Source organism: Camponotus floridanus, unplaced genomic scaffold, assembly GCF_003227725.1.
Source record: "Camponotus floridanus strain SB8 unplaced genomic scaffold, Cflo_v7.5 scaffold164, whole genome shotgun sequence".
NCBI lineage: Eukaryota > Metazoa > Arthropoda > Insecta > Hymenoptera > Formicidae > Camponotus > Camponotus floridanus.
The window spans coordinates 310683-325023 of NW_020229286.1; the positions used below are offsets into that span (position 1 = coordinate 310683).

The 14341-nt window shown below is 29.9% G+C and overlaps 1 protein-coding gene across 4 annotated transcripts in view; it reads left to right on the forward strand.

Annotated features, from left to right (window-relative positions):
• Positions 1-14341, forward strand: part of LOC105248518 (sterile alpha and TIR motif-containing protein 1) — a 93894-nt gene that overhangs the window by 39772 nt on the left and 39781 nt on the right. The window contains exon 1 of one of the 4 annotated variants that reach the window (XM_011253348.2): positions 4864-5805. The exons of the other annotated variants lie outside the window; for them this stretch is intronic. Coding sequence (XP_011251650.1) covers positions 5731-5805 — 75 coding nt within the window. The 5' untranslated portion in view covers positions 4864-5730. Of the gene's footprint in view, positions 1-4863; positions 5806-14341 lie in introns of those variants that run through there. 4 annotated transcript variants of the gene reach the window in all.

A 14341-nucleotide genomic window follows, 5' to 3' on the forward strand; every position in this document is an offset into this window, starting at 1 on the left:
AAAGGATCTAATAATCTGTTCCTATATAATCAGAATAACTCTCACGGATATATATTTAAAAAAAATACATTTATACTTATAAATAATTGTTAAAAAATAGATTTATTTAATAAAAATATTAATTTTTTTCAATGATTACGTCTTTACAAAAAAAATACATTTATAACATAGCATTGAACACTTTCTTGTGATAATATTTATAAAAGCGTGAAAACAAAAGTTGACGATTTATAAGGTTTAAAAAAAATTATGCAAATTTTTGCCATATGGAATTCGCGTTCCACAACATTTACATTCTCCGCATGTTTTGGCAGCGATCGCCAATGTGCGATTTACTCAGTGTGCTTGGCACAGCGTGTTTGCGTAAGTTTGGCGAAATACTAAACCAGCTCGTAGAAGTTATAAACGCGCAGCTATTCTGCTGCCAATTTTGATTCCAGCTAAACCGCGCCGAAATATTCGCAAGAAAATAAAAATGAAAAAAGCCAGCGAAAAAATATGTTTCATTCGAAATTTTATTTAATTCTTTATCGAATTATAGTGCACTGAAAAAAAACTCTAAGAATTTATATGTCTTTATCTTCAACTTTCCACCAATTGAATTAAGTCTATAATTTTTAATTTAATTTCTCTAATTTAATAGAATTTAATTTTAATTCGAAATTCTAATTTATATAATTAATTTTTTAATTTATAATATCCTTATAATTTCTAAAAAAAATGTATTATAATTATTTACTTAATTTAACTCTTATAAAGATTTAAATGTAAGATGCATAGAAAAAGATATTACGTATTAAGTTATTTATTTTGCGCGTCGATTGCATCAATAACTAATAAATTTTATTTTAGGAGACAATTTTCTCTGCAATTAATCGTGCATTGAACTTTTGGGACAAATTGCTTTATATTGTTTTTTTTTTCTAATTAATCTTATGATAAATACTGTAGGAACATTTATTTATTTTATCCATGATAATCATTTTGAAATTTTTTCGTTGCTTTTGTAGCCTTTGTTTGTGTGCTCTGTAGCGTCTTCTTTCTGAGAACATAAAACAATAAAGTCGTGGCTAAATTTCATTTGTAATAAAATTGCTATAACTTTACGTCCAGAGCAAGAAAAAGAGGAAGATTGTTGATTGATTCTTTCTTGCATCTTATCGCGTATTTTATTTATAATTATTATTTCGCGTCACGCAAAATTATTTTATCTGGCCTACAATACTCTCAATTATATATAATATAATTATATTATATATATATATATATATATATATATATATATATATATATATATTTGATATGATTATATGTTCTTTCTATTATTATAATTCATTATATGTGTGAATATTTAATTTTAGTGTATGTATTATATTATATTTATTATAGTTAAAAAAATCGAAGCTGTAAAGATTTTTTTTATTACATTAATTCACGCACTCAATAGCTGATTGCAATTAATATGCATATTTTAATGATTCGCTTAATACTTAATGATTTTTTCGATCAAAAAGAAGATTTAATCAAATCAATTTCTAATCGAAGTAATTATATATTAATTCAATCCTTAATCGAATTATTTAATTATTTAAATTTATAATTAGCAAAATAATTTTGTGGGACGTTTGTAACATATCCTATTTTTTTTTAATCCTCACGTACATCTAACGTAATTATTATAGATAAATATCTCAAGAGTTATGAGAAATGTCAAACGGAAACATCGCGACGTAACGCGATGGCATAAATCTTACCTCCGCAATGTCAAGCTCGACAAGTTGGCCGAGAAAAGACGCGTAAAACAGTATTTCTTATTCTTCCTTTATTTCTTTTATTCGCCATCGTGGGACCGCCACGATTCTTGCCGCGGGCAAGTCAATTGCTTAAATGCCGTTAATTATTGCACAAGCATTACATAAGTAAACAGCTGGATCGAGCAGGTGAGGGAGAGGAGGAAGCAGCAGGGAAGACAGGAAAAAGACGCAAATTACTGCCACCGAGAGCAATTCACATCCATCACGCGTGTTACGTACGATTAACAATCCTCTCATCTCTCTTCTTCTTTGTGATTATATTATTCTACAACTCTGTAACTCAAATAACATTTGAAATCTTCTTTTATTTTGTTTGTAGGAAAACATTCATAAAATATGCGCGATGCTTAGTTAGACAGGGAAAAATATTTTTCCTACAAGACTCGAAAAATTCTGGTGCAATAAGAGAATAAATAGTGAAAAAAATAAGAGAAAAAGTTATCTGCTCGAAATATGAAGTATGAAACAAAATAATTATTCATATATGTTGCAAGTTTTTTATAAATTTAACAAAAAAAGCTCATATAAAAAAAGCTTTTACAAAAAAAGCTCATATAAAAAGGCTTATCATAAAAATTCGGCTAAAAAATTTTAGTTAAAAATCTTTATAACAGTTAAATCTTTTTGTAAAAAAGCTGATTTTATCACACATATGTAATGAAATAAATAAAATTTTTTTTATAATTGTTTATATATAACAATTTTATAATTTCTTAATCTAATTAAAGTAAAAATAATTTTACTTTTATATTTTATTATAATTTTACTATTTATATTATAATTAAGAAAAGAAAAAAGACTTTATTTTATATTATAATATAATATATAAAATATCAAATTAGCCTAGTTTTAAATTAAAGCTTTAATTAAAGCTGGAATGGGCGAGGAAGAAATGATTTTCATGATCGAAAAATATAGCCTTGGCCTGCTTCAAGAAGAATGCTCTTCCATTGAAACATCTCTTTTATATTCAAAGACGAAATTCGTCGTAATTGTCCCTATTACTGAATAAATAATTCATAAGATAATCATGATTGGTTTAATGGCTTGAATTACGCGTTAAGTTTGAAATTCGAACAATAATCGATTGGAGGTGAAAGAATACAAAAGATGAGGCAAATATTACGGCATATTGTGTCAGATCTAATCATCACGAATAATTTGATATTCTAGATTTTTCTGTTTTTTTGTTGGGTCTATAAAAATTTTACTTAGGTCATTAGCTTTGAAACTAGCTATGTGCAACAGAAATTGTACATCTTTTGTGATAATAAGATGATATAAAATTATAAAAGAAATCAAATAGTATTCTTTGAGTTTTCGAAATTCGAAAATAATTGTTTTTTTTTTAAATATCAAGTAAACCAAGAATTATTTGAAATGCTAATTTTTAATGCTTAAAAATTTGCAATTATGAGAATTTTTCTCAATCCTACTTTTTTTTATCCGAAAGATATATTTGATAACTGTGTAACATTTGAACGCATACAGGAGTATACGAATGCACGCCCAACTCGTTGTCGCTGTGCTTCCTTTTCACTTCCCGTTTGCCGCTTATCGTTTTCTTTCCGGAACGCTCGTCGCAAATAAGAGCTGTCGTCGTCGTCCGGAATTAATGTCGTCGAGACGCCCGACCCTGATTCATCGACGCCTACTAGTCGTCTACGTTGTCGATCTTCCTGACAACAGGATCTGCCGCGTAAAATGTAAAATTCTCGATTCTTGGAATAGATACGGAAAATGTTTCTGTTTAGATGTCCTTTTTAAATAAATTAATTAGGTAAATGTTTATATAAGTAATTATAAATAAGTATAATTGACATTATTTCAAATAATAAATAATTTTATACAAAAATTGTTTATTTAGTGAATCAATTATAGCGAGATTGAATCTCTCTTCATCGCAATAAATGCGATACGATGTGTATATTTTTGTCTCGTGCGTATATTTATCACACGTTTTTCCGGATTTCGCCACCGATCACACCATATGTCACTGACCACAAGGGAATTCGCTTCCGCTCCAATTTCGTCGCGATGCTTCGTCAGAATTTTATATTAGCGGAAAAAAACACGTGTATAATTCCTTGACCTCCTTAATCAAATGTAATTTGTCGAAGTCATCATTTATCTCCCCCGAAAATCCCTTAGAGACTTTTCTATCGTAAAGTTTCTAAAAGAGAGGTTTCCCCGGAAAAGACGGTGAAGAATCATCATATTCGCGCTCCTCTCTAAAGTTTATCTGCAAAAAATGTTACGGATGTATACGCGACATTGTGACACATGTGTGGTTCGAGGAACGCATCATTAAATAAAATTTCACTTTTCGAACGAATTATATTCGTTCCAGGAACTTAAACAAATTGAATTTTTAAAAAAAATTAAATGTACACATTACACAAAGTAAATAAACGAAATATCTCTTTAATAAAGGATAATTCTCAGTTGAACCTTGAAACATATAACAGAATAATAAATAACATGAGCGCACAAACTCGTTGCATTTTGAAATTGTATATCATCATATCGGTGACTCTATAAAATCATTATCAATTAAAAAAAAATTCCAATTAAATATTTTCTGCGAAAATTATATTTTTAAAATTGATGCTAAAATGAAAAAAAAATCGTACAAAATAATACTTGCCTAATGCAAATTGTTTCATCATGCTCGACATGTTCAGCGATTTCGTTCGTTCTACGCATGCTTACAAAGGGGAACACTTGTCACCCTCGTGTCTTCGTAACATCCCCCCACTGTCCCCCACAGTTCCGCTGACATTGACATTTTCGCGCTCAAATCGAATCGATCTCGTCGCGAGTAGCGAATCGATTTCATCACCGATCCTACCACGACGTTCTCATCCTGTCCAGCTTCCAATGATCGGCGCTCTATCCCTCCTCAGGGTGTCCTGCGACACATCCCTCCGAAGTTCGAAGGTCACGGTAACAATCGCCGCTATCCGGTATCCCCCTGAAGAGGGCCCCGTTCGTTTTGGTCCCCTGGAGTAGGGAGGCTATATATAACATCGCCGCCGAGGCGCTCTCCTTCAGTATTCTTGCGCGCGTCCATCTCGAAGGTGCACGGTCTGTCGCTGCTACCAGTTCGCCTCTTTGCATCTCCTTTGAGTGCTGTCAATAGGGAGATCTCTTTGATCCTCGATCGGAAGATCGCGAAGATAAGGGGAAGAGATCCAGGAAATCAATTATCGATTTTCGCTTACTCTCTTTGGGGGGGTTCACGAAAGTCCCTCGAGGAGAATTTTTTATCGGCATTTCGGACAGAAACGAAAATAAGAGGCTTGATAGGGGCCTTTAGCAGATGATCGCCGACTTTGCGATCTTTAAAGGGATCTGTTTGACAAGCTCCTAAGTAAACGGATTTTGGAGTGACGCTTGAAGAGGAAATCTATCTTATTTCCAGTGTGTGTCAATCCTGGAAAGATAGATGTAATCTCTACTTTCACAGACTCTTCAAGATATCCTCGAGCCTTGATCCTTATTATTGTACACATCGAACTTGGAACTAGCTAAATATATTTCGGTCAAGACTTTTTTAGTGGAGGAAATGACACGGACTTTGATAACGGGAATTACTTACTAGCCTCTTTGTCGAGTTTATGTTGACGATCAAGATCCTGGTTTATCAAAGATTCCTCGAATTGCCGATGATTTCCTCAGCCGAACGTACTTCGATAAAATTCTTGAAATGGTTGCAATACCTCGAGACGAAGCGTGCGGATAAGTACATTTGATAGAGACATTTGATAGAGACGAGAACGAACGTGTTGTTCTTGGCGCGAGGTATCACGTCAATGTTACACGGAAGACGAGCAACATCGTCGGCTGGATGAGAGAAGACTTCGTACTTTGAATCGCGAGGGGAAAGTCCAGCTAATAAGCAGCTAGCATAACAATGGTCGTCAACAAGATCAACATGTCGTCGTATTCCGCGCCGCTACGTACCTTCTTCTCGGGGTTTCACACTAAGGTAAAAAGATCTCATACGCGACAAGATGTCGTATTATATGCTATAATCAAAAGTTTAATTAATCAGATCCTATAAAATCAAGTTTAATTCTTTAATAATAAAAATTTTTAAATTAAAATTTAATTTTGATTTAATTTTGATTTTGATTTTATTTTTTATTATTATTATTATTTTAAATTTCTATTTATTTATTTGAGTCAAAACCTATTATTTTTAATAAAAATTTATATTCTCTTATATATACTTTGGAATCATAATTTAGTATTTAAATTAACTTTTTAAGATATCAGAAATTTTACATTTTTCTAAAAAAACAGTGTCTCAACATTTAAAATCTTACAATTGTAACTGTTTAAATTGAAAAAAGGTCTGCTTACTCTATCTGTAAAATTTACTTCGCAATAACTCGTTATTTTCATGGACTTATAATTCAGAAGGCATTGATATTTTATTTATATATTAAAAAAAAAATTCTAAATCGATCTGAATAAAAATTAAACTCTAAGAATATTTTACATCGTTAATATGTAAAATGACATGCAGCACATATCAAAAACTTTTATATCGTTAAAAACTTATCGGGCTATAAACTGATCGCCGAATCACGGTTCGAAACTGAATCGAATAATAAACTGTGGCTATTTTTTTCGAAGTGCAATACACACGACGAGTTTTTCTCTTAAAAATAATTAGGGGGATGAAGCGAAGGAAATAGCAGACACGTTGCTACGATATATTTTTCACCACGATATTTTTGGCACGTCGCTACATTTATGTATGCTCGGCGAGCTGCAATCTTTTTTTGGTTGATGCCGAATTCAGCGAACAGCTGGTAGTAACTTATGTAATGGCGACGAACCGCAAAACTCTCTCTGCTAGTTTATTAAACTCTCGTCTCTTCGCAGCTGCGAAAACTTCTTTTTTCCGTCAACGCAAACATCACTAAGAATTACAGACGTCTCGTTTTGTTTATCGCGAAATGAAAAGGTCAATTACATATTTCTTGTGTTGATACAAAACAACTTTTTTCTCCTGAATATACATGCTAATGCGCAAAAATAATCTTACGCGATTCGAGACTAGCATCTTTGTGTTGCGATTCTCTTAAAGGTCGACAATATAAATGGAGAATATAAATTGCTTTTATTCAGAATGTATTCTCGATGAAAAAAATTTGCAAGATTTTTAATATAACTCGTGTTAAATTAATTTAATCAATTACACAAATTAAGAAATAAATTTTGGTTGAAATGAAAAATGCATTTATTTTGGTTGAAATGAAAAATGCATTTATTTTCCCGACATTTTTTCAACATCATTTATTAATTAAACATTCTTTGATATTTTAGTATTTAATATTGAAAAAGTTTCGTTCATATTTTATTAATGTATTCTGATATCTTTAGTATCAATATATTATGTATAAATATTTTATACCATTCATAATTTATTGAATATTTAGTTCACAGAATGTATTAATTATATGCAATTATTATATTTTCTACGGTTATTAATTTGTCTATGCTGTTTACCTTGACATGATGTATTAAAGATGTTTCATTATCTCTAGCTATAAATCCGTATTAATATTACTGAATTAATCACATGATGAGAAGAAATTCGCATGATAGACTGAGAGAATTACGAGATGTATCTTCAAGTATGCAGTACAGTTTCCTTACGGACTGTCGTAATTTCGCGCTGCAACGTTGTATTTAGGTCTCGTTATATTTAGAGTGATTTCCTCGTAGAAAAGCACTTGTCTCATCTCGTCCGGCTTCGTTAGAGCCGGATCTCTTTCATTCTCTATTATTTTTTATTCAGTTTTATCGCTAATACGTTGTTAATAACAATTCTATTCTATCTAATCATTGTTGTTGAAATAACGAGATATTCAATTTATATTATAGTAAGAGAGAATTTTTATTATATATATGCGCATGTGACATTTTTAATATAAAGAATATATGCAATACACACACACACAATACATATTTTAATATAAAAAAATAATTGATGTATAACGCGATTTTTCATAGTTAAAAATTTTTAGCAATTAAAGAGAGATTTTTTTAAATTTTCTATTGTATAAAACAGAAAAAGGATATCAATATTTCGCGACATTTCTTTTAATTTAAAGACTTATGATCGGCGAATAAGGCCGTGCGTTCCATTTAAAATACTTTATATAACCGAGAGTTGCTTCAAGTGTAAAATATACAAAAAAATAATATCATTTATAATATATAATTTCTGATAAAAAAATAAATAAAAATATTACTAAGAATTCTATTTATAATTGCTTGGAGACATGATTAGCAGCCTTTTTTTCTTTTAAAGACTTATGATCAGCGAATAAGGCCATGCGTTTCATTTAAAATACTTTATATAGCCGAGAGTTGCTTTAAGTATAAAATATACAAAAAAATATAGTTTCTTTTATAATATATATAATATATATAATTTCTGGTAAAAAAAGAAATAAAAAATGTTAGTAAGAATGCCGTCTATAATTGCTTGGAGACATGATTAAGCAGCCTTTTTTGATAGGGAATTAAAAGGCGACACGTGGAGTCGCATTGTTGAATTGAATAAGGAATAAGGATAGCTCGTGGCACGAGCGACGATCGCTCTCATTAAGAATGCCTCATGGCCGTTGGGATGACATTAATATCAATGTATCGTACGCGAGAGAGGAAAAGAGAGCGAGGGAGGAGATGCTGAGATGCCTGTGGCGGCGTTTCGCTCTTTCACGCGAAGCGAGACCTCGAATTAGGGAAGCCACCGTCGCGGCTCGTGTCCGAAATAGCCCGAAGCAAGCCGAGAATTTTTGTAGGCCGCGGCTGTTTCCTCCTGAAGCTCACATTAATCACCCTTTTCCAGCCTGTCATACTAGTTCCTCTAGTCATTCATAATTTAAGTCTTGGAGGCGATAGTACAAATACTCTATGCATCCGTATTTATTTGCAAGATAAACTTACTTCTCCTTTTCTTCCGCTTTTGCTCGGAAAATATTATCTGAAATCATATTTTTTATAGTAATAATTTTATACGTTTTTGAGTAATAATTTTATACACATATAAAATAATGTAAAAAGGTTCATTTAACTAACAAGTATTTATTAATCTAAAAATATATAATTCAATTTCAAATTTACAAGATTTTGCTCAAATTTATAAATATACAATTTAAAATTTCACATAGAAAATTCAAGGTTTATCTAATTTAATTCAACAATTATTTATTAAGATTAAGATTTATATACATGATATAAATTTTAAAAATAGCAAGATTTATATCTAATACTTTTTTATAATTTTCATAATTTATATGACTTGCTAAATAGTCTGCCATTCAAATAATTGTGTAAATTTTTCGTTTTTCACATTCGGAATAAATTCAATTCTTGCTCCTGATTTCCTTTAGTCGTCGAATTAATCGATGAACCAACCGAGCCGACTTTTTCCATCGAGTCTGGAGAAAGAACAGAGCGTTCTCGAGGACGCGCGAAAGAACACCATAAAAGCGACTCCGATATAAGAGAGGCATAAAAGATTCATTTTGCTGGAGAGGTGACCCCGCCGACCCAGCATCCGCTCTCCGTAGGCGGCACTCTCGGATCTTTTCTCCTTGCACTCTCTCTCTTTCATTCTCTGATTCTCTTCGTTTTCTGTCTTTGTCCAGAAACGTTTTAATTTGCGAGAAAAATGTTCAAATATTAGAATAGTCTTTTATATGGACAAAAACTTCTTCCAAATATATTGATTATGTTTAAATAAGCGATAACAATAATCAATTATTTATATAGAAATTTTTTAATTATGTTTTTACTATTCATCCAATAAATATATATATATTGCACTGTTTTTTTTTTTTTATAAAATTTGTCTGTTGAATTTTATTTAATTAATCCGTTCTATTTAAATTTTCTAAATAAAAATATAATAATAAAAATTCATAATAAAAATATTACATTTATTTACACTTTGATAAGAGACAACAACATTTCAAGATTTTCGAATATCGACATAATATGTTTTTTTTTAGAAAGGAAAAATTGATAATATCGAATAAATCAGAAAATTGTCTTTAAATTGTCTTTTAATTACGACTTTATCTTTAGGCGAGATATTTTCTCTATCTTTTCCGTCATCCTGTACCCTCGAGGTGAGCACGTGTAAAACAAGAAATGGACGGAGGTAGTAATCTCGTTGAGACGATCAAGCAGTTGGTGATTAAGTATAACTCGCGCTAAATTGCCGAGAGTTAGGAGACGAAGTGTTGTTTTTTCGCTTTAAAGAAACGTATATATATTTTTTAATCATTTTTTAATCATCTCATCCTGGTTTCTGTTTTAATAGGAATTGAGAATTGTTTTTTATCGCATAATCAATTTGTTTTATATAAGTCAATTATTTTTTAATGTATAATTACATTTTCTCTCATTAGAGAATTATTATTGTAATTACAGTGAGTGGTGAATTTTTATTTGCGCGACCGTTTATGTAAACTTAACGCTATGATTATTATGCAACCTTTATTCGAAAATTTTAAAAATTATTTAAACTGAAGATTATTATATAGCTTCTAATTTTCTTTTTGTTAACTCTCTTATGATTATATAATAAAATTAATGTATGTATATATATATATATATATATATATATTATAATTAAAATTATAAAAACGGAAATGATTTGTTAAATAGGCAATTGTAATACAATTGTTTCAAAATGATTTCGATAGAAATACAACGGAAATATCATATCATAGGCGGTCATTCTTTATTTCTTATTACTTTATTTGTCATTCGAAAGGATATATTAATAATACATCGAAGATATTTCCGGGGGTCTAATCACTTCTTATAAAATCAATTTCCTTCAGCTTTTCTGTATTGGAGCGGAAACCGGATGCGTTTAATTTGTGAGTAATGTGAAATCGACGAGACGATCTAGAGATTTTTTATCTAACATTTACATTTAAAGATTATAATATAATTATTGCATTCCTGATTAATTCTCTCTCTCTCTCTCTTGAATAATCATTTGCATAAACTTATGATTATTATCGCTTGAAAACTTGGAACATTAATATAATTATTTGTGAAACTTTCAAAAATTTATTTAGAAATATATAGCTTCAGAAATATATTAAATCGTAACTTTCTAAAATGTCATAAATAATTTGATATTTGGAGAAAACGAAAATATCATTAGAAAGCTTAAATCTTCATGGAATCTATATGAAAGTAAGCAAGAATGATTGATAGAACATGCATAGCGTTCTAAAATTAGCATATATTCTTGAGCTTCATTAATATTTAATACGTTTATATAAACGCTTGCGTTTACGTAAACGTAATATTTTAAAATTATCCAATGTTTGATATTTTCGATAATTCGATTTTCATATGTGATGAGGAGAATTATCAAGCAATTTATTAATGTAATTAATATCCAAGCTGAACAAGCAGAGCTAATAATCTTGCAGAGGGTGATAAAATCTATAATTATTATGAAATACATGATGAAAAATAATGAATATCAGTCATCGAAATATTCTTTTTGAAAGGTCACTTTGTAAAATCTGTATCTTACAAACAGTTAAAAAAAATTACTTTGCATCGCTGGAGAAATCAGCATTTTTGAAGTCATTTGTTAATTTCGCCAGAGAAACGAGTCCGCCTTATTCGCACGTGTATATGTTAAATATACTCTCACATGACTGCTCACACATATCGGATAGGTATCGTCTCATGATACCATGTAAATCTGGTTGGCTAACCGATTGGTCGGTCGCCGTGGCATCGAATATCGCCTTCACGACATGTAGCTTAGCTATCGAATCGTATTTCTGTTGTCGCAGAAATGTCACGCAAATCATGCGCAACCTGACACGTGCGCGTCTCCGACTCCGACGAGAAAATGTCATTCCTGAATCATCGGTTTCAGAAAAAGAAAGAAATATTGTCGGTTATATTTAGGTAATATGCATTTCATTCTTATACACTGTTTTATAACATGTATAAAACAAAAAATTAAATTATTAGCTTTTAATTTATTTGACAATTTTATTTTATTTTATAATTTTATTTTAAAATTTAGCGACTTGTATTAAATCTAAATGCTTAACTTACGATTCTATTCGCATCGGTACTTGAGTATCGAAAACGTTTCGTGTAAATCCGCGCAATTAAGTGCAATATTATCGAAGTTATTTTTAATTAATTAGAATCTGCGCGTAAATACATGTTTATCTAGCATTCTTTCTATAAGAACGATAAGCCCGTATTAAAGCGTATCCCGTTAGCATTGCAGTTGTATCATTTAAGATTACATTAAGATTACGATTACACGTGTAATAACGGAATGTCGAAAATAACCAGCATTTCGAAGCAGAATTTCTGAAGGAACTTAGACGTCATCGTCTCATTGATGTTTTCGTATTTATTTTTGGACATAATAATATTGACACGTACTAAAATCGCCGCGAGATTTTAGAACGATTTCTCAAGGTTTTTGTAGCATTTTATATTTTTTAGTTAGCTTTCTACCTTGAGAATTTTTTTAGAAGAAAATTGATTTGTATGATTTATTTGCATCGATTATAAAATATAATAAACATTTATTAAAATGCGTTTGAGATTTATGAAAATAGAATTTGATAATTTTTGATCAAATTAAGTAACATTAATTCAAAAATAATCAAAAAATTATATTGATATTATAATTTTAGAAACAGATATTTAAAGATATTTACAGATATTTAAAATTAAAAAGGAAAAGAGATAAAGATATATAGAAATAATTATTGAATACATTATTAAAATTTTTCCATATATTAGTTTAAATTAGCATTTTTCTCATTATTTTTCAATCAGATTTAATAATAGCAATAGTGCGTGTTTATATAATATAATAATATTTAATTGTTTTTAATTGAGATGCAAAAAAATTTATTACATGCTATTTCGAAAGAATTTCTTGCATCATCGAGTTTATTATACCCTAAAGATCACCGATATTAAATGCAGAATGACAATAAAAGACATAAGTCGGATGAAAAAAATTGACTTGTGTCCTTGCGAACGAAGGAATCATTTAGCGGCGCATCTATCTCGCACTTTGTAAGGACTAACGATCCTGCAGACGTTTTGCATAGTAAATCAGCATCTGATGTACTGGCATAACTCGTTTCGTATAAACTTTTCCTACGATCATGTTAATCGATCTTCATCATCTTCGTTTCCACAAGGTCTATGAAATTGACACACAACAATTCAACAATTGAAATGCAAATTTTTATAAGATATGGCATTCGATTATTCGCAATTTGTTCACATTTGTCTAAAAAAAAATGTATTGTTTTTTGTTCACCTTGGAAAAAATTAAAAACAAAAGAAAAGAATTGAATTAGTTTTATATTTAATATTTATTATTTATTATGATTTATTATGTTTTATTATTTATTACGATTATTTATATTATTTATATAATTATTTATACATTAATATATTATTATTATTTTATTATTATTTAATTATATATTATTTAATTTATATATTATATTATTTATTATTTAATTATATATTATATATTTATTTTTATTATTTATATATTTAAAATAAATGTGAACAAATGATTGATAATATTTTGATAAAAATAAAGAAATAATTTTTCGTTTATTTTGACAGTGTCAACCTAACACCGTTATTCAACGGTAAACAGATATTAGACGATGCTTGCGAATCACGTCGATAAGTTTCTATGTCTCGGGTGTCTCGTTGCATATGCACTTCGACTGCGACAGCGAGTTCCTGACGTAACCGGGCGCGATCGCGCGGTCGTTTACATCGCGAACGGTTTACAGGATCTCATTTCTCACTGGTTTTCCCCTCGTCTTTTTCCTGCACCTTCTTTGCTGCAAATTTTTATCGACGCACCTCGAGACTCGCAGGTTGATAATCCGCCTCGAGTGGCGCCGTCGCTGATTAACGACACCCACGCACTTTCCTCGCATTCGTCTCTTTGTTCTCGTCCCTCTTCTTCTGCCATTCGGTAAATATGTACAAACTGTTTGGCAAATGATGATACAACCGTTACTCCGACGCGTTTGTTATTCACAATTAAAGAAACAAGCCTCATTGAATGTAACTATCCGAGTGCAATCGATAATTTCTTTTTTTTTCTTATTGTGCCTTGTCTGATATTCGGATAGAAAATCGCGATATGAAGGAACAGGATGAATATAGTTCTAAATGTATTAAATAATTTATTAATTTACACGTATTAAATAATTTAAATAATAATTTTAAATTAAAAGATACAAATTAAAAGTATTAAAAGATATAAATTTACACATACAAATATAATGAAATTTCCAAGATTTTATGTATTTTTATATATTTTTATATTATAGATTATATATTTTTGATTTTCCTGAAATATATACGTGTAAAATATGTAAAATAATTACAATATAAATATAATGTTTATTATTTTTGTATTGAAAATTTGTTGCTTTATTATTATT